At 59.9% G+C, this 19,816-nt stretch overlaps 8 protein-coding genes across 8 annotated transcripts; 4 read left to right on the forward strand and 4 right to left on the reverse strand.

Moving 5' to 3' along the window:
- Positions 1–1,463: 1,463 nt before the first annotated feature.
- Positions 1,464–2,246, reverse strand: CCM_08313 (uncharacterized protein; the record flags this gene model as incomplete). The annotated part of the gene is made up of 1 exon (XM_006673452.1): positions 1,464–2,246. The coding sequence occupies one exon, from the start codon at positions 2,244–2,246 to the stop codon at positions 1,464–1,466; it is 783 nt and encodes a 260-aa protein (XP_006673515.1).
- A 582-nt stretch (positions 2,247–2,828) lies between these two features.
- On the forward strand, positions 2,829–4,415 carry CCM_08314 (exonuclease III; the record flags this gene model as incomplete). Its single annotated transcript, XM_006673453.1, has 1 exon — positions 2,829–4,415. The coding sequence occupies one exon, from the start codon at positions 2,829–2,831 to the stop codon at positions 4,413–4,415; it is 1,587 nt and encodes a 528-aa protein (XP_006673516.1).
- Positions 4,416–5,170: 755 nt separating this feature from the next.
- Positions 5,171–7,059, reverse strand: CCM_08315 (Fungal transcriptional regulatory protein; the record flags this gene model as incomplete). The annotated part of the gene is made up of 4 exons (XM_006673454.1): positions 5,171–5,427; positions 5,486–6,459; positions 6,524–6,947; positions 7,017–7,059. The coding sequence occupies 4 exons, from the start codon at positions 7,057–7,059 to the stop codon at positions 5,171–5,173; spliced, it is 1,698 nt and encodes a 565-aa protein (XP_006673517.1).
- Positions 7,060–7,786: 727 nt separating this feature from the next.
- On the forward strand, positions 7,787–9,397 carry CCM_08316 (glucokinase; the record flags this gene model as incomplete). Its single annotated transcript, XM_006673455.1, has 2 exons — positions 7,787–7,883; positions 7,938–9,397. 2 exons carry the CDS (start codon positions 7,787–7,789, stop codon positions 9,395–9,397), a joined length of 1,557 nt encoding a protein of 518 aa, XP_006673518.1.
- A 213-nt stretch (positions 9,398–9,610) lies between these two features.
- On the reverse strand, positions 9,611–13,353 carry CCM_08317 (urea active transporter, putative; the record flags this gene model as incomplete). The annotated part of the gene is made up of 7 exons (XM_006673456.1): positions 9,611–10,692; positions 11,086–11,142; positions 11,188–11,342; positions 11,396–12,387; positions 12,441–12,711; positions 12,768–12,968; positions 13,031–13,353. The coding sequence occupies 7 exons, from the start codon at positions 13,351–13,353 to the stop codon at positions 9,611–9,613; spliced, it is 3,081 nt and encodes a 1,026-aa protein (XP_006673519.1).
- Positions 13,354–13,831: 478 nt separating this feature from the next.
- Positions 13,832–15,350, forward strand: CCM_08318 (xenobiotic compound monooxygenase, DszA family, putative; the record flags this gene model as incomplete). The annotated part of the gene is made up of 2 exons (XM_006673457.1): positions 13,832–14,017; positions 14,067–15,350. The coding sequence occupies 2 exons, from the start codon at positions 13,832–13,834 to the stop codon at positions 15,348–15,350; spliced, it is 1,470 nt and encodes a 489-aa protein (XP_006673520.1).
- A 603-nt stretch (positions 15,351–15,953) lies between these two features.
- On the forward strand, positions 15,954–17,314 carry CCM_08319 (oxidoreductase, zinc-binding dehydrogenase family, putative; the record flags this gene model as incomplete). Its single annotated transcript, XM_006673458.1, has 4 exons — positions 15,954–16,156; positions 16,207–16,312; positions 16,371–16,692; positions 16,743–17,314. 4 exons carry the CDS (start codon positions 15,954–15,956, stop codon positions 17,312–17,314), a joined length of 1,203 nt encoding a protein of 400 aa, XP_006673521.1.
- A 409-nt stretch (positions 17,315–17,723) lies between these two features.
- On the reverse strand, positions 17,724–19,443 carry CCM_08320 (C6 zinc finger domain protein; the record flags this gene model as incomplete). Its single annotated transcript, XM_006673459.1, has 2 exons — positions 17,724–19,230; positions 19,298–19,443. The coding sequence occupies 2 exons, from the start codon at positions 19,441–19,443 to the stop codon at positions 17,724–17,726; spliced, it is 1,653 nt and encodes a 550-aa protein (XP_006673522.1).
- Between the last annotated feature and the right edge of the window lie 373 nt (positions 19,444–19,816).

The following is a 19,816-nucleotide window of genomic DNA, read 5'->3' on the forward strand; positions in this document are numbered from 1 at the left end:
CTTGACGTGCGAGCGCGGCGTCGAGCTGGGCAGCCGCTGGCGCAGGGCGCGCCCGGGCGTGACGGCCGGGATGGCCGCGGCCAGGGCGGCCAAGGAAGAGAGGAGGAGATAATACTTCATCGTGCGCGGTGTGAAGTGGATGAGAGCTTCGTTTTTTCAAGAGGATGTGGGTAAGGAGCCGATGGCCGGTGTTTTGAATGAGCTTCATCGTTTACTCGACCGGCATTCCGTCGACTTTATAGTTGCTGAAAAGGACCACGGAGGTCGAGGCACGTCGGCTGCTCGGAGCAACGACGTGCGCTGGGAGAGGCTATTCCGACCGTGACAGTCACACGCTAGGCCATCTTTCGAAGGTGGTAAGCCTACGTTGCAGCTGCTTACTCTCGTGAACAAAATGTTTCGTGCCGTGCGGTCGCATTTTCGGTATGATTGCTTGAAGACAAAATATCCCGTAAATGTAAAGGGTTGCATCACAGCTCGCGATAGGGTGCCGCGCTTTATTATGAGCAGCCTACCTGCCCTTATAGACAGAAACCCGGCCCCGTCACCCGGACGCGTGGACAAGGGCACGACGAAATAGGCAAGAGGCTACGGCAATCGGCCAATCGCGAAGCTTGTCAATGCCGTCTGCGGGGAAAACAGGGTCGCATCAAAGGCCGATCTTGCCCCAAAATGGGTGAAGGGGACCCTTGCCGTGGGCATCAGCCCATGCCGGATACCCGTGAGAATTACCCGGCATCGGCGCCGGCAGACATCACTTGTCACGGCAATAGCAGGGAACGCATTTGCGTCCGTTCTGACGCCGAGTAGTTGTCGCGCAGGGACTGTTGTGTCAGTCCCCGTCTCCGGCGGCCGAAGCGCGACCGAAAACACGCAGAGGAACAGGAAACGTGATTCTAGAAATGGCAAGTCATCTTGGCCGAGGTATTGTACACACCACCACAAAGGCAAAAAGCGAGGGTAACAGTCGGCGTCGTGGTCCCACACATCGACGTTTAACACCAGGGTGCCGTCCATCGGTCACCGCCATGGCCGATCTCGTCAGCGGGAACTTTGGCTGCGGCGCGAGCTCAATGTTCGCTGGCCGCCTTGCCGAACTTTGGGGTTAGAAGTCGTGTATTGCCGTAGTGTCTTCTCGAAACGCTAACCTTTTCTTCGTCCTTGCTGTGAGGCGCTCATGGCAGGCAACAAGGCAGTTTGTGATGCGACTTTCAAAGGCGATGGTGACTGGAGCTTTGATGTGGCCGACTACGCTTACAAGTACGACAAGGCTGGAAAGAAGTACGACGTCGTTCCGAGGTTATAAAGTCGCTGCTATTATACTATAGTATTTATATACAAGTTATAGTATACGTGGGGCGTACTCTGCCAAACGTCTTTAGCATTTCGTCTCCCAGCTATTTAGTCAAAGCCAAGTCTTTGTTCAATAGCAAGTGATGATGCGAAAGAATGACGTATTGTGTTTACTTATTGACCCTCCACTTGAGTCTCACATAGAGAACTGGTGGTTTGCCTTCGCGTGGAAAACGCTGCGTGGTTTCCACAAAGGGATATACGTTGAGCAAAAGGCCGAGTTTCTCAAAGCCAAAGCTGCGGGGGTCAAAGTCGGGCTGCCACTGGGTGATGAGCGACCCGAGGCGGGCGACGTTGGCCCAGCCGTCATCGTCGGACACGGCCTGGATGGCCTTGCGGATGAAGACGGCATCGGGGATGGACTGCTTCGCGGCGGGGGGCTCTTTGCGGGTGGGCGTGCTGGGCTGGGTGGCAAAGTCGACGTCGACGGCTAGGTTGTCAATGTAGATGAACTTGTCGCAGGCGGTGACGAGCGGCCTGGGCGTCTTGCGCTCGCCGAAGCCGTAGACGACGAGGCCGGCCTCGCGAATGCGCGACGCGAGCCGGGTAAAGTCGCTGTCGCTGGACACGAGGCAGAAGCCGTCGAAGCGCTGCGTGTACAGCAGGTCCATGGCGTCAATGACCATGGCCGCGTCGGTCGAGTTCTTGCCCTGCGTGTACGAGAACTGCTGCACGGGCTGGATCGAGTTCTCGAGGAGCCGCTCCTTCCAGCCCTTGAGCGACGTGCCGGTCCAGTCGCCGTATGCGCGCTTCACAAACGGCGTGCCGTACTTGGCAATCTCGGCGAGCAGGGCGCCCGCCATGCTGGGCTGCGCATTGTCCGCGTCGATGAGCACCGCGAGCTTGGCCGACTTTTCGCCAGCCGACTGGTGGTCGACTCGTATGGTGCTCATGCCGACTTGGGGTCAGGGTCGGTTTCGTTAGTTGGCGTCGGCTGTGGAGTTTGTTGGCGCGGGGATTACAGCGTTTGCAGCCTAACAAACGCCTAACCATGGGTCCACTTATTTTTTGATGCCTATGTATGTACTTACCGTGTGCTTTGTGTGCAGTGAGATATTATCCGTAGATAATAGTTGATTCAAGGAAAGAAGCTGCCTAGGGGTAGCCCAGGGGTGAGGGGTCGGTACCTCTCCGTGGGTGAATCTATTTGTGGGTACCTTTTCCTTGTGTTGTCCGAGCAACGACAGATGCTGTTCGATTTTACTTAAGGTGGAATCATATGCAAATGGCCAACATTGACTCCCACAATGTTTATTCAATGGATCCATTGATCAGCGAAGTTTGCTACCAGTACCATTAATTTGACCAGTCTACTCGCTAAACTGTCCCGTTCTTTGCTTGATTCCTTTTTGTAACGAGACTCAACCCCGCAAAGAACAATTCGTCTGGTGTAAATTGAGCCCCGCACGGTGCGTTTGCAGCGGAGTGACGTAGATCTTCAGATCAACCCAGTATTTAATCACATCTTCACTTGCATGCCCTTGCCGTTTATTCAAACTGGCCCAATACTTCCTCGCCAGCGTCACGCAATCCATTCATCTTCACGCGCCCAGCATGCCAGGCAAGTTCTCACAGGCAGCCAGGCTGACCGCTCCGGGTCGTCGCGTGACCCTAACGCCAAAGCAGACGCGGACACATACCCTGGTAGCCTGACCCTCGACCTTTCCAGGCGAAGCTTCACCTTCAAATACACGTCCGCTGATGTGAGCGACCACAACTGGATCGGCATCTACTACGCCTACGGCGGCGGGCCCGACCACGGTCACTACGTGCAGGACTCGCTGGCCTGGGCCTGGGCGCCTTCGCGCCGAGGCAGCGTGTCTGTCTCGACAGAAAAATTGCGAAGCGGCACCTACAAAGCCTATCTCTTGTTCAGCGGCGGATACCGCCTGCTGGCGAAACCACTCGTGGTCAATCTCGGCTGCCCCAGCGACCTGGCCCTGTTCACCGACTCCTTCACCACACACAACGCGCGCCAGGGCGAACCCTTCACCGCCAACGTGGGCAACCTCGTGAACCGCGCCGGCGACCCCAACACCCGCTTCTCAACCCCAGAAGCGGACTGCTGGGCCAGCGTCGATATCCACGGCATCATCAGTGGACGCCCCCCCGCCGACGCCCGCGACACCACTCTCTGCATCCGCGTCGAAAACAGCGGCGCGGCGGTCACGCTGCCGGTCCGGATTCCTGTGCGGCAGCGCGGACAGCCGCTGGTGCGCACGCTGCGCGTGCTGAGCTTCAACATCTGGGTCGGCGGGCAGCCGGTGCGGAACCACCACGAGAAGCAGATCCGGTGCCTCGCGCGCGCCAACCTCGACGTGGTCGCGCTGCAGGAGAGCGGCGGCGGGCACGCGATCCGTCTCGCCCGCGCCCTCGGCTGGCACTCCTGGCAGGGCCCCGACGTGGCCGTCATCACGCGCTACCCCATCGTCGCCGTGCTCGAGGCGCCCGACCGGGCGGGCGCCGTCCGCATCCGCCTCGACGGCACCGGCTGCAGCGACGTTGTCGTCTGGAACTGCCACCTCGGCTACGACCCGTACGGGCCGTACGACTTTTGCTTCGACCACATGAGCGTCGACGAGGTCATGAAGCGCGAGGCACAATCCGGCCGCACCCCGCAGATCACGGCCATTATGGAGGCCATGAAGGACAGCATCGCCGAGGCGGACAGCATCCCGGTGTTCTTGACCGGCGATTTCAACGCCCCTTCGCATCTCGACTGGATCGACGCCACAAAGCACCGGCACTGCGGCACCGGGTACACGGAGTGGCCGACATCCAAATTGCCGACCGAGGCTGGTCTGGTAGACGCGTATCGGGCTGTCCACCCGGACCCGGTCACCAAGCCCGGCATCACCTGGTCGCCCATCTACCTGGACAATAACGGCAGAAAGGAGCCCATGGACCGCATCGACTTTGTCTACCACAAGGGGCGGAAGCTCACGGTGCAGGATGCGAGAGCGCTGGTCGTGGGGAACCCGATGCCCCAGCCCGACCACGAGGATAATGAGTGGCCGTCAGATCACAAGGCCGTGCTTGCGGTCTATGAGATTGAGGTGTAGACTTGGCTTGAGCATGGTGCTGCGTGGTGTGTCGTATTTTCTGCGTCTAGTTGGTACCGAGTCCCCGACGGCATGCCCCAGCAGGAGATCAAGGACTTGCCGGGTTTACAGAAAAGAGGTCGAATATTTTCACCATGATGGGGTGCAGCGCACAGGCCAAGAAAAAGTGCACGATTTATGCGCAGCGAGAAATTTGTAATATGGAATCACGATTTGGTTCTAACTAGAGACAATGCTGGGGTAAAGTCCAAGGCTGAGGTTATACATTCCGCAGGTTTAGAAAAAAAAAAAAGTCTTTGGGAACATGTCGCTCGTTTCGGGGAAATGAAGCGGCAATTCGCGCGCAGCCCGAGGTGACAAACCTTCTTAAGGCTCGTTAAGCGCGGCCGTGTTCAACAACATCCGGGAATCACATCCAAGTGATTGGCCCGGTTAGCTCAATCGGTAGAGCGTGAGACTCTTACAAGCTTGCAAGAAACCCCTAATCTCAAGGTTGCGGGTTCGACCCCCGCATCGGGCTTTTCCTATACAAACATACGGTTGAACCAGGACCTGGGTGGTCCCGGATTTTTTTTTGGGGCCGGGTGCGCCATAGGGTAAGAAGTAAGAGAGGTAGGGTAGGAGTTAGGAAAGGACTTAGTAAAGGGCATATACGTCTCAAGAAGCCAAAGTACATTTGTTGTTGGTCTGAGATTGCCCATTATTCCATGCTGTTCGTACAGGGTCGTGTCTTTCATGTTTCTCGTTATGCGCGCTTAATGGGGCATTCCTGGGTGGCTCCCATTCGGCCGCATCCAGAAGGGATCCATGACCTGTTCCATGATCGCCTGATCAAACAACTGCCACGAGTAGTCCAGGCCCTGCGCCATGTCCATCGGGACGGTCGATGGGCTCGGTGTGTGCAGAGAATCGAGCTCTTGCTCCAGCCGCGCCGCCAGTCTTTCGCGCAACGACGGCTTCGGCTCGTTCGTATCGCGTAATACATCCATGTGAATCCGGATGTTTTGAAAATCTACCACGAGTCAGCTGCAAAAATACACGCTTCAAGGTTGAGCACATGAATACCATACCGTCTTGCTCACCGGCGCCCGCCTCTATCCCATGCATGACAATGAGCGCGGCCCATGTAATCATGACGAGGTCCCAGTTGGACCATATCGACTTGTCGTTGAGATGCAGCTTCAGCGTCGCTCGCGCAGAGACAAGCAGCTCGTGCTGCTCGTGCAGCGTGATGCCGTTGGACTGCAGCGAACAGCCCCGCGCCGGGTGGTAGATGGAGAGCACCACCAGCCGATGCAGCACATACTGCCGGAACACGAGCGTGCGCTGCTCGTCCGTCTCGTCGCCCGTCTTGGCGAACTCGACCAGCCAGTCATCGAGGCTCCGCGCCCAGTCGCGGATGACGGCGGCATCAATCGGCGTAAACGCTATGGGCGAGGGCGCACCCGTGCCTGAATTTCCTGTGAAGCAGGACCAGATCGGCGGCAGACCGCGGCCGGAGAACCGGGATAGACCGGTGTGCATCATGCGCGAGAGCCGATACAGCGGATCGTGATGCGGAATTTGCAGCGCCGGACACGGCGGCTCCATCGGGACGATGGGGCACGTCAGGTGCAGCGACGCGTGCTCGAGGTCGACAATCTGCACGCCCTTGAGCAGCGCGGGCCAGTCAAAGACAGCCGCGTCCGTCTGCGGCGGGCAGTGCTCGAGGATCAGGCGGTACGCGACGGCGATCCACAGGCCCGTCTCGCGCACCCGCGCCTCGCTGAGCAGGCTCGCCAGCACAAGGCCAAGCACGGCTTGAAAGGCGCTGGCTTCCGAGGACGCGGCGTCGTCAAAGGGGATCGCGAGCTCGCTGCCGGGGATGCTGAGCTGGGCGATGGCGCAGCTGAGCACGGCGAGGTAGCTCGGCGCGAGGGCGGCGTGCTCGGCGGCGCCGCGGATGCTGGAGCAGTACAGCATCGAGGCCAACAGCAGGGGCTGCGGGGATGAGAAGATTTGCTTGCCGGGGAAGAAGTGCAAGCCAGGCATCTTGTCGTGAAACCTGCCCCCCAAAAGGTTAGCGGCCAGCCATTTCACCGCGTGCTGGGGGGGGGGAGAAGTCGTACGTCTGCCACAGGTATTGAATAACGCCCCGATCCCAGAGCGCCGCATCGCGCGGCCCGCTCATGCACCGCTCAAGACTTGCCGCCGCATCCCACAGGTGCTGCCGATGATGCGCATCGCCCGCACTGTCCGGCAACACGGGCGCATCCTGCGTGGTCGGGGTGAGGATGGATCGCGCCTCGGCGTCGTCGACCCGTCCAGAAACGGCGAGTCCGAGGTGGTCCTCGATAATTTTGACGCGGCGCAGGATGTCGCGCGTCACGTCGTACGAGGCCATTTCGGCGAGCGGCATGGACGCGGGCACCATGAAGGCCGAGGCGTTGGCGCGGGGCACGAAGATGCAGGGCAGCCCGGCGCGCTCGCAGCGGCGACACGTGCTGCCGGCAGCGTCCATCCTGCACTTCATTTTCTGCCGGCGACAATTGACTGCATGTTGTAGTTGGTTAGCAGACTAGGCGGCGGCGAGCAGAGAATCGGGGAGGGGGGTGTGCTCACTGCAGGCTTTGCGCGCCTTTGGCTCTCCTGATTCGTCTTCCATGGTGGCCGCGCTGCGCCGGGCGGGACGCTGCTCGGCAAGGCGAGATGGTGAAGGCGTAGGTCAAGCTCTACTTGTCAAGCTTCCGTGCGTCGATTCCCCATGTTCGCTCGGCTGTTTGCATGACGCGGGTGGTGTGTTTCTGGGGAGTTGGATATGCAGGGGGAGAAAAGCTCCACCACAGCTTCACCCAGGGCCGTGTGGCATAAGCGACAACTTGACGCGACACAGTGCGTGTTGCTTACTATTGATACGAGTCTGGTCCCTGTCGTATACGCAGGGCTGGAGATGGACACTGTACGACGGGCTGCGGGACAAAAGCGACGAGTATCTTGCGTCAAGAGTGTGATACGTAGTTCACAAAACTTCATGTTTGCCGATGAGGATGAATAGGAACTTGCAAGCGGAGCCATCTTCGTCCCGACTTTGCCGACCCCGCGTTTGCTACGGATACTTGGAATTAATCTCAGCTTTGTGGGGGCCGGCAGCGCTGGAATCTACGGACAATGGAGATGAATGTGCACGCCTATTCTGACCGGCAATGCTCGGCGGGTTTGGCCGTATATTGCCGGGCCAAGCTGCTCTGGTAGAATCGAGTTCTCGCCTAGGGAAATCTGGCCATCAAGTAAAGCGATGCTATATCAGGTGCTGTTTAAACTTGATATATATACAGCTGTTCTCCTGGTAGCCATGGCTGTTGCGTATCCCACTCAAACTCTTCTTTCGTGCAATGGCGGCCAAGGCCAGCGTGCAAGGCGTCGTCGCTGGTTTCTCGCCAAGCCCAGCGGAAATATGCCGTGTCACGGACCACTGCCCGCAATACATGAGTTGGTGACACTCGACAACTGCCTGCCAATCGCTACCTAATCACAGTTTTGCAGGCCAAGCGTTGAGCGGAAAGGGCGGCACGCAGATGCCCTCTTTTGTGACCAACTTGCCCAATGGCCCAGAAACGGGCGTGTTCCTCGCCGTCGATTTGGGAGGCACCAACTGTCGAATCTCCGCCGTCGAGCTCCACGGCAACTCGACATACACCATGAAGCAGTCCAAGTACGCCGTCCCGCGCGAGTTCATGGTGAACCCCAGACACGAACCCCTCTTCGACTTTGTCGCGACCAACATTGCCTCGTTTCTCAAAGGAAATCCAGAAATGGCCGCCCAGAGAGATCCCAAGTCGACAAGACCGTCCTGGCCTGGTGTCCACAAACTCGGATTCACCTTTAGCTTCACCTACGAGAGCCATTCCGTCTGCCACGGCACCATGCTGCAGTGGGACAAGGGCTGGGACATTCCAGACGCGATCGGACGAGATCCCTGTCGCATGCTGCAAGACGCTCTTGACCGACAGACTTTGCCCGTGCGCGTCGTCGCACTCACCAATGACAGTGTCGGCACCTTCATGGCAACAGCATACACCTCGTCGGAAGCATGCAGTCCCCTGCTCGGCGCCATCTTTGGCACAGGGACGAATGCTGCGTATGTGGAACACGTCGCCCGGATCGACAAACTACCACAAAAATATGAGACGCTTCGGGGGAAGGATGCCGTCATGGTCATCAACACTGAGTGGGGGGCTTGGTTTGACAAGACAGCAGCGGCCTTGCCGAGCTGCATGTACGATGACATTCTCGATCTAGAGAGCGCAGCGCCAGGCGAGCAGCGTTTCGAGAAGCAGACGTCGGGGTTGTACCTCGGAGAGCTCATGCGCCTGGCCATGCTCGATTTGATTGCCGCGAAACAGCTGCAAATGACGGCCCGGTCCGACTCTCCTCTGCACACGCCATACCGCATCGATGCAGCGTTTGTCTCCATGCTGGCTGCACACTTTGAGAGCCAAAAGAAAATACACTGGGAGCGGACAATGACTCATATTTCGGAACGATTAAACGTCGACGACGTCACCTTGGAGGACATCCAGGCCCTCGAGCTTCTCGCAGCCGCAATAATGAAGCGCGCTGCGCAGCTTGCCGGCGCTGCCATGGCCGCAATCATAATTCAATCTGGCAGGCTGCCATATTCCACGTTGAAGCCAGCAGCCTCTCGCAAATGGGTGGCGTGGTACCGATGGCTGGCATCAGGCAGCGCATTCTGCTCACTCGGCCGGGGCCGCGCCGACGACGACGCCGACTCGGATAGAACAATGACAGCACCTGCCGGGTGCATCGAAATCGGCATTGACGGCTCATTGTTTGAGCATTACCCACCGTTTGAAAAGGAGATTCGGAAAGTGCTGCGAGCGGTGCCTCGGATTGGGCCGCAAGGTGAGGCGAGAGTCAAAATTCGGCTGGTCAAGGATGGCTCCAGTCTTGGGGCGGCTCTCATCGCTCAGTCGGTATCGTGAGAGATGTGGATTCACATAATGGTCTAGCACGCAACGGAATATACTTGGCCAGACTTTGAAAGAGGCGTCATTTATTTCTGGCATCAAAGTTGCACAGTGCACAGTGTGCGTCAGTCAGTGCCCAACTTGTGCGTATAACGTATATGTGTGTCTATTATATGGCTGTGGCCTCACACTCCTCTCAAGATACAAACATGAATTCTACCAATCATCCTACAGCACTGCCAGCGCCGTAAAAATAGCCTTGGCCTCCCGCCTCGTCTCAGCAACAATCGCCGCCGCCGGCTTCACATCCCTCACCAGCCCGACCGCCGCCCCGACATACGTCGCCAGCCTACCCTCCGGGCCCCAGCCAGCATCCCCCGCCTCGGCCGCCTCGTCATGCAGCGCCTTGAGCCTCTCAAACGGCACGCCCTCGCAGTGCTCCGTCCAGCTCCTATTCACCACCGTGCGCGGCGCAAATTCGTCCGGCCAGCCATACGTCCCGCGCAAGTGGTTATACAGCTGCGTGCGCACCGTCGACGTCGCGCTATCGCACACCCGCAGCACCTCATCCCGGTACCCGCGGCTGATGCGCGTCTCAGCCGCCGCGAGCATCCGCGTGCCCATGGCGCCCGCCGCGGCCCCGAGGCTCAGCGCGGCCGCAAGGCCCCGGCCGTCCGCGATGCCGCCCGCGGCGACGAGCGGGATGCCGCTCCCGCGCGTGGCGTCGGCGACTTCGGGCAGCAGCGCCTGCAGGCCGAGCCCGTCGTGGGCGCGGCCGTGGCCGCCCGCTTCGGCGCCCTGGATGACGAGCACGTCGGGCGGGGACGCGCTCGCGGCCGCGGCGACGGCCTCGCGCAGCGTGCCGACCTGGATCCAGATCTGCATGGCGGGCGCGAGCTGGCGCAGCGCGACGGTCCACTCGTCGAGCTCGGGCTGGCCGCGGCGCGGCGCGAATAGCCACACGGCGCACGGGGGGTGCTGCCGCAGCGCGTCGAGGGCCGCGGGCAGCGCCGTCGTCCACGTCTGGAAGCCGATGCCGACGGGCACGGTTGCGAGGTGGTTTTGCAGGCGCGGCGAGGCGCGGGCGAGCTGTGAGGCGCGGGCGAGGTCGATGGCGGCGTCGGCGGTTTTGAGGGGCGGGCCGAGGAAGCCGAGACCGCCTGAGGCGGATATCTCGACGGCGAGCTCGGGGCCGGCGAGGACGCGCATGGGTGCGCCGATGATGTACGGCGCTTTGAGCCACTTGTAGCTCTGGGCGAGTAAAGCCAGGTGCTGGCGCTGTTGGGTTGCCCACATTGTGCAGAGCTGGTCTGTAGTGATGCAACAAAGGGTACACAAGTAGGGAGCGATGAAATGGGATGTTGAGAGGATTTCCACGACGCGATTGTGAAGCTTGCAAGTATAATTCCTTTTAGCCTCGGCCACGATGGCCATGTATTACTAACAGATTGATGACGCCAATCACGATGCGATGGTACGTCCCGCGCTATCCGTTACATCCGCCTTACAAATCGACATTAATGCGACAATGGCTGGTGGGAGCACCAGTTCAGCAACAAGGTTTAAACGGTGATTATTTCCACTTTTCCGAGGCTCTTGCAAGTAATTGCCTTTTTAACCAACTGGGCGCTTTATAAAGGATGAAGCGAATAAAACGGACTTGCGCTTTGTCTGGCCACCAGGTAAGTGGGAAGTGCACATACATCTATCAGTGCGACTTGCTTCAAGATTCATCTCACTGTCCAGTACAGATTTATTAACTAGTCGATCCACCAAGTGCTAGTCTTGCCTAGAACCTCGAATACCTACAAAAACGTTCCGAATTGCTCGCCACCCATCTATCAGGGGATAAAAACCAGCAATCAGCATGGTACCCCAGACCCAAATAATGGACACAATAACCCAGGCCTCGAAAAATGACTTTCCAAAAATGTAATGCGACGCATACATGGGAAGTGGCCTGCATCATGTCAGTGAACTTTCCTTGTTGGGAAAAAAACCGAAAAAACGAACCATAAAACCCAGTGTCCCAGAAAGGTTGCCAAAGCCCAGAGCGAGGAGATGCGCAGCCAGCGCTTGAGACGGAGCTTGTCAGCCGCATACTGCGAGATGAGCGCCTCGTGCGACTTGAGCTCTTCATCCGAGTCGCCCGAGGCCGACTTTGTAAAGGCGAGACGCTCCTTGCGAAAGTCGGCCCATTTGAAATTCGCCGGCCTGACCAGCGTGATCAGGACGGAAAACACGCACGGACTAAACGCCGAGGCAACAGTGCCGTACACGCATGGAAGCGTCTGACCGGTCGACGCGACCGTGACCTCACCGTACAGCGCCGAGGCGCTTCCGAGCCAGACGCCAATCCCCGTCGCCAGACCCAGGAGCGGCGACAGAACCGCCGCGGCCTGCGACTGCCGCTTCCACAGGATGGTAAAGATGGTCGGGAAGATGCCCGGACACGTCAGAACGCCGAGCATGTACAGGGTCCAGCCGAGGTCGACCTTGCCGTAGTGCAGCGCGGTGGAAAAGGCGGCGGCAAAGAGCCCGAAACCGACGACGCCAATGTGGCTCCAGCGGATGGCGTCGCTGTCCTTGGCGGCGCGGTTGACGTACTGGCGGTAAATGTCGAAGCTGATAATGGACGAGACGGAGATGACCTGCGCGCTGATGGTCGACGTCACGGCCATGAAGACGACGAGCAGCACGGCCACGGCGCCGCCCTTGCCGGCCACGGCCACGGCCGCGTACGGCAGCACGAGCCCGCTCGATACCTCGGCCGCGTTCATCAGCCGCGGGTACGTCGGGAAGAAGGGCTGCGTCTCGAGCGCGAGCGCGCAGAAGCTCATGATGGTGCCCAGACACCACGGAATGGCAAAGTATGCGATGCCGCCGATGATGTACCCCGGCACCACGGCGTGCGGCGCGGCGCTGAACGCTTTGGCGAAGAAGCCAGTGTCCATGATGACGAGGCCAAAGTTGGCCAGCGTATGGATGATGCCGAAGAAGATGGCCTGCGGGGGTTAGAGGTCGTCCCGTGGAGACGGGGATCGGAGCGGGAGCTTACATCGCGGCTGGTCATGGTCAGGTAGGAGCCGCCGTGGTTCCCTGCTACGGGCCGATCAACGGCCAGCTGGGTGATGATGTCGAACAGCGCGCCGGGGGAGCTGATTTCGGGCGTGAGCCAGACTTTGATGGTGAAGAAGCAGACGATGAGAGTAATGACAAAGGTGTGGAAGTAGTCGGTCAAGAAGGTGGCCTTGATGCCGCCGACAAACGTGTACATGATGACGCCGACTGGCAAGAGAAAGGTGGCGGCGATGATGTGCATACCAGTGCTGTCCGTGCTTTTGTTAGCAAGTTCGGAATCGCAGGGAATGTGGCGAGGACTTACAGCGCCGAGATGGCGGCACTGGCGCCGAGAAGCATGTTGGCAATGGCAATGATGTTGTTGATCAGACACAGCACGATCCACACAATGTGGCCGACCTTGCCGTACCGGATACGCACAATCTCCAGCAGCGTGTGCGCCTCGGGCACGCGCAGCTTGCACGCGATGCCGAGCACGGCGAAGAAGACAATCATCGGGGAGCAGCTAGCCACGGGATCAGCATCACGAGCGCGCACCAAAAGTCCCAAGCCGAACAGTAAACATACCCGGCAGCGAACCAGAACGGACCGGCGACGCCGAAGTTGTAGCCCACCAGGCTGCTGGCGAGGATCGCGGTGCTCCAGAGCCACGAGGAGATGACGGCCGACGCCGTCAGGCCGGTGCCGACGGAGCGGTTCGCCGTCATGAACATCTCGGTCGTCTCGTTGTCCTCGCCCGCGGTGCGCTTCAGCACCCGCGTCAGGAAGATCATGACGAGCGCAATGAGGAACCCCATGACGATGATGACGACGTACCCGGCGACCTGGGGCAGCGGCGGCTCGACGGCGCTGCTGGGGCCGTCTGCCCTCGAGAGGAGAGATGCGGACATTTTGGCAGGTTGATGGAGTCTGCAGTGTAAATCTGCATTATTTCTGTTTTCCGGCACCGCGAGACTGTATTTATTCCATCACATCTTATCCTGCGGCTTCCTCGACCACAGGGGCGTGTTTCGGCTTCACGGCTGAGTATTGCGCAACCGTACGGGACGGATGCGCCATTTCCTTCATCCAAACTTGGCATCCATCAAACTCAAAAACCGAAAAGAATCGGCCGCTCATGATTTGCATCTCGCTAGCTCCCAATACCGTTCCATCGGTCGGCCAAGTTCCTTGTGTTGGCCGTCAGTGCGATGTGCTTGGGGATTGCATGCGCCGACGGCAATATGGCGCCATTCGGCCCATGACGGCGCAGCATCGACGGCCGCTATCGGAAACACAACGCTGCACTCCTGATGCATCCCCTTCTTATCCAGTGTAGAGACACTGTCTCGATGAAATCTAAACTCTGCATCTAAAAATCGCTGCAAAATGGCGGTCCAGAAAAAACTCATCATCAATGCCTTTGTCGAGTCCTGCAGCGGCCACCAGTCCCCGGGTCTCTGGCAGCACCCGCGCGATCAATCCTGGCGTTTCAACGAACTATCGCACTGGGTGAACCTGGCCAAGAAGCTTGAAGAGGGCAAATTCCACGGCATCTTTATCGCCGACGTGCTGGTCCGTCACCCCCCTACGCATATCCCACCATCACTAACACCCCTCCCAGGGCGCGTACGACGTCTACAAAGGCCCGCGAAACCCGGACCCCGCGATTATCTCGGGCGCACAGTGGCCGGTCAACGAGCCGCTCGCCGTCGTTTCCGCCATGGCGGCCGCCACCAGGAACCTCGGCTTCGGCGTGACCGTGGCCACGACGTACGAGCAGCCGTACCACCTGGCGCGCCGCCTCAGCACCGTCGACCACCTGACGGGCGGCCGGCTCGGCTGGAACGTCGTCACGGGCTATCTCGACTCTGCCGCGCGCAACCTGGGTTTCCAGGAGCAGCCCAAGCACGACGAGCGCTACGCCGTCGCCGAGGAGTACATTGACGTGACGTACAAGCTCTGGTATGCCCCAAATCCCGTCTCCGCGCTTTACAAACTACATGGCAACGCGTTACTAATAAAGACCAGGCAGCAGTCGTGGCGCGACGACGCCGTCAAGCTGGACCGCAAAACCGGCGTGTACACGGACCCCGCGCTTGTGCGGCCCATCGACCACGTCGGCAAGTACTTCTCGGTGCCGGGCCCGCACATCTGCCAGCCGTCGCCGCAGCGCACGCCCGTCATCATGCAGGCCGGCACGTCGAGCGCCGGCAAGGCGTTTGCCGCCAAGAACGCCGAGGCCATCTTCGTCGCCGGCCACAGCCCGTCCACCGTCGCGCGCAACGTCGCCGAGATCCGCGCCAAGGCGCGCGACGAGTTCGGCCGCGACCCCAGCGGCATCAAGTTCCTGGCGCTCTTCTGCCCGGTGCTCGGCCGCACCCAGGAGGAGGCCGACGCCAAGTACAGAGACCTGGTGCAGTACGGCTCCGAGGACGGCGCGCTCGCGCTGTTTGGCGGCTGGACCGGCATCGACCTCGCCACGTACGGCGACGACGAGGAGCTGCGCCACGTCGAGTCGAACGCGATCCGGTCCGCGGTCGAGGCCTGGTCCAAGGCGACGCCAGAGGTCCCTAGGTGGACCAAGCACACCGTCGCCAACCACATCAAGATTGGCGGGCTCGGCGCCACGACGGTCGGCACCCCGGAAAAGGTCGCCGACGAGATGGAGCGCTGGGTGCGCGAGGCGGATGTCGACGGCTTCAACCTGGCGTACGCGCTGTTTCCGGAGTCGTTTGAGGACATTATTACGCTTCTGTTTCCCGTGCTGCGCGAGAGGGGCCTGTTCTGGGACGACTACGCCGTGGATGGGGGGACGTATAGAGAGAACCTGTTTGGGAACAAGGGCGGTGCTTTCCCGCCTGCTGATCATCCAGCGGCTCAGTATCACTGGAAGGCTACTGATTAAAAAAAGCTCCAATGGAGTATTGTATTCATGACCGAACGGGTCTGTGCTGTGCCTGGTTGCGAGCGCTTCATTGTAGTGTGGCCTTGCAATCGTGCAGTTGGACACTTGCCGTTGTGTCCGTCAGCGAACCGGAATAAACTCCGATGTCGCATGCTCGGAACAGTTCGCCTATCGTATTTCCGGGCGTCTGCACGTTTCAATAATACTTGATATACCGGCAAGCCAGCCCTTGCAGGACGCCAGCCCCGGCTTTGATACGCGGGGAGTGCAGCCCAGCGATATCATGCACATCATCCAGTAGAAACGCGCCAAGAAATGCAAATTGCCTCAAAAAATCGGATAATTCCAGTTATCGGATGATGATCGGCGGGTCAAAGCAAATCGTGCTCAAGTAGAGTGGCAGCCTGTGCGATGGCGCAATCCGGCCTGGATACACGCAACCTATGCCCTCCATCAACGCTAGAAGAATGCCTCGAGCCGGTTCCGAACAACGGGAATCCCATCTCCACGTGTGCACTGAAACATTATTTCATTACACACGGGGGGGCTGATTCAACGTGCAGATGGTACACATTGGCGAATTGCAGCCAAGTCACACGAAAGATGACTTCGAGATCGCCAACCCCTCAACATGACATCGCCGAAACAAAGCAAGGGAACCAGTTTCAGTCTGCGTTAATACTATACGGCCCGCGAGAGAAATATACATTGGTGCACGACCATCCTATTCCCGTACTCCGTGACAGCACGGAGATCCTCGTCCGGACCGAAGTCATTGGGCTCAACCCCATCGATTGGAAGTCGCCGTACGTCTCCTCCCCCCAACACGCATCTCCCAGCTAACCTCATCCATTAGCGACTTCAACTTTGGCATACCGCACTTCCCCTTTCTCCCCGGGCGGGAGCTCGTCGGCACTGTTTCGCAGAGCCACGCCGCGTCGCGCTTCCGCCCCGGCGACCAGGTTCCCCCCCCCTCCCCTCCCCTACCCGTTTTCTCCCACTGACCACAAAAACCACCAGGTCATCGTCATCTCCACCGACTACCGGGACGCGCGCAAAGCCGCGTACCAGGAGTTCGTCGTGGCGCTGGGGTGCAACGCCGTGCGTCTACCAAGCAGCGTGCCGCCCGCGCACGGCGCCGCCCTCGGCGTCGCCTTTGTCACGGCCGCGCTGGCCCTCGGCAGCTGCTTCGGGGCGCGCTTCGCCGACGGGCCCGACCTGCGCGCCCTCATCGCGCGCGTCGACCCGGCGCGCATACCGGCGGACGTGCGGCACGAGGCGCTGCACGGCATCGAGGACCACGAGCGGGCGCTCGAGGGCGACTGGGTGGCCATCTGGGGCGGTGCGTCTTTCTCACGGCGGATTAAAAAAAAAAACTGACAGAATCCCAAGGATCCGCCACGTCCGCGTACCTCACGATGCAGCTCGCGCACCTCGCCGGGCTCAAGGTCGCCGTGCTCGTCGACCAAGCGCGGCACGGGCTGTGGCTATCTTCCGACACGCACGCGCGTCCAGAGCTGCTCATCGACAACAGCGACCCGCGACGGGCCGTTTCCATTCTGCGCGCGACCGTCGGGGCGCGGCTCTTCTTTGGGCTGGACACGAGCGGCAAGGACAGCGGCGGGCCGTGGCTGCTGCAAGCGCTGCAAAAGACGGCGACGCTGTCGCCGCCGCCGACGCCGCCCGCGCGGAAGGAGCGCCGCGCGCACCTCATCGGGCTCGCGGGGCTGCCTAGTAACACGGGCGCCGGCGTGCAGATGCATGCCGTGCCGCTCAAGCTGTTCCACGAGGTGCCCGAGGTGGGCCGCGCGCTGAGCGAGTGGATGGAGGTGCTCCTGTGCACGGGACGGCTGCGGGCGCCCCGGATCGTGGGCAATCACTTTGGCCTGGCAGAGGTGAATACGGCATTGGATCGCATGCGCAATGGCGAGGTCAGGGGCGGGAAGCTCGTGGTGACGGTGTAGCTAGATGGCACGAGGAGCAAAGCTGGAGTGCACATAGAGGATGGCCTCGAGCCAGGACATCAGGCATAAAAGGGGGTTCTATATCCCTAAAAGGTGTTATTGATAAATTTTACGACTGGGATGCTGTATATGTTTTGTTTACTTGTGCCGCTTTATTCTTGTGCCGCTTTATTCTTGTGCCTGTTGTTACTCGTCTTCGCGTCATCTGTCGCGTAGCAGCAAAATGTACATCAGCCCCTACTGGCACGGAATTGGATTGAAGTACTGTGTAATATCTCTGCCTCGGTCAGTACACCGTTGCAGTGGCTTGTATGTGCTTTATTACTACGTAGTATGTCATCTATTATATCATGTATATGCAAAATGGTTTGTAAAATATTATGCCTCCAATGCCGCCTCACACATCATCTCACCGTCCCAGCTCAATCCACAGCTTCTGCCCCGGCAGTCCGTGCCTGAGCTGCTTACCCGTCTTCATATGGGCGCGCAGTCCGCCCTCCTCGGGCAAGTCCATTTTGACATACGCGACGCGGTGCTCCATGCAAAAAAACACACCGGGCACGCACTCGCACGCGGCCGGCGCGTCCGCCGCCACGGCCGCCTCCTCCATGAGCATCTTGGCCTCGACCAGCCGCCACGACAGGTCATTGTCCCACAGGCCGTCGAGGTGGCGCCACTGCTGCAGCAGCTGGATGATGCGCCGCCGGATCGCGCCGCTGCGGCAGATGAAGCCCGTCATCCGCAGCACCTCGTGCACCGAGAGCGAGTAGAAGAATATACCCTGCGAGCCCGGCCCGGCGTCGTCGCGCGCGCTTTGCCTCCCCAGCAGACGCTCGGCCATCTTCACAATGCGCTCCCACCGGTGCGCGTTCCGGACCCAAATCTCGGGCGTGCGGTGGATCATGAGCATGTCAAACGTGTCTTCAAAGAGATGAAACAGCCGCAGCAGCTCAATCGTCTCCACGTGCTCTTCCGCGTACGCGCCGCGCTCCAGGTAGCCCTCGAAGCGGAGCCGCCATAGGTTGAGCGCGTGCTGCCGCACCTGCATCTGGCCGGGCGACGGCGAGGCCCCGCGGATCATGCCGTGCGTCGGCTCCCAGCTCTTTATCCGCGCCCAGCCGGAGTGAATATTCAAGTACGCATAATACGCCTCATCTACAGACGCAAAGGGCTCCGTGATGTGCCAGACAAACGCCTGGAAGTGCGCGATAATGTCCTCGGAGAAGCTACCTATGGAGTGGAACGAGTGATACACATCGCGGAGGAGCTGCTGGGTATGCACGCGGCCAATGACCCCTTCCGTCACCTGCCTGTCGACATTGTGGTCCAAAAAGTTCCACTGCTTGGACAGCTTGGCGGCACCGGCGGCGTGCGACAGCGCCTGGTGCAGGTCGGCGCGCAGCAGGCATATGCCGGTGTACAGGGCGCTCGCGGTGAGCAGCATCTCCTGCTCGGCGCCGGACACGGTGCTGTGGTTCATGGTGATGATGTAGCTGCAGGATATGCTGAGCTGCTGGAGGGCAAAGGTGTTGTACTCCTGGGCGCTGCGCGACCGCCCCTCGTGGAGCAGCATCATGGCCCGCTGGTACATGGCGGCGAGCCCGAGCGCAGCGTGCCAGATGGCGGGATAGACGTACGTGGCCTGCAGGAGATTCGTGGTCCAGAAGCCGCACTTGATGCCGCCGTGGACCTGGCGGACCGTCAGCGTCCGGAGCAGGTGAAACATGCGTCGCTCGTGCTCCGTGGGGGTGTGCCCATGCGGCGCCGACGACAACGTGGGCTGCTCGGCAATGGACGACGCGGGCGAGGCCCGTTGCGGCGGCGAGGCGTACTCGAGGTAGCCGCCGCATTTGCGCTTGGACGATGTGCATCGGGCACAGGCGGGCTTGGCCTCGTCGCACTTGACGCGGCGCGTGCTAGGTACTCATGTCAGTATTCATGGCCGTATTAGGGGGAAATAGGGGGGGGGGCACATTTACTCACCGACACGTTGTACAGCCAGTCTTCACTTTGGGAGCCCATCTCTTGATGCGCGGGACTGCCTCGTCAGGTCTATGGTTGGCCCGTCGCTGCGGCGGGCCGTGCGAGGCGTCGTCACCACGCTCAAGCGCCAGGAACTGAGGGCTCATGGCACCGACCGTTTGCACTTGTTTTGGCGGGCAGGAGGAAGAAACGGCTCTCTTCTCGCCAAAGGATGAGCAGCGGTGTGTGCTATGAGGGGTGACAGCAGTCGGCTGCAAATATGATACACATCATGTCCAGGTCCGCTCCTTGTGCCAGTCTCGTCGGCGCAAGACAGAAGCAAAGACAGAAGAGGGAACGTCGGTCAGTCAGGGCTGACCGGTTCTCGCGGGGCTGGTAACTTTGTACCTTTTTGATTCGTAACTGGGTTTTAGTGTTTGCCTGGTATTAGCGCCGCCGATCTGAGATTGCGCACGTGACTTGATGAAAATGCACCAACCTGTCCGCCCGATTTTCGACGAAACGGCACCACCCATTCTC

Source organism: Cordyceps militaris (genome assembly GCF_000225605.1).
Source record: "Cordyceps militaris CM01 unplaced genomic scaffold CCM_S00007, whole genome shotgun sequence".
Classification (NCBI taxonomy): domain Eukaryota; kingdom Fungi; phylum Ascomycota; class Sordariomycetes; order Hypocreales; family Cordycipitaceae; genus Cordyceps; species Cordyceps militaris.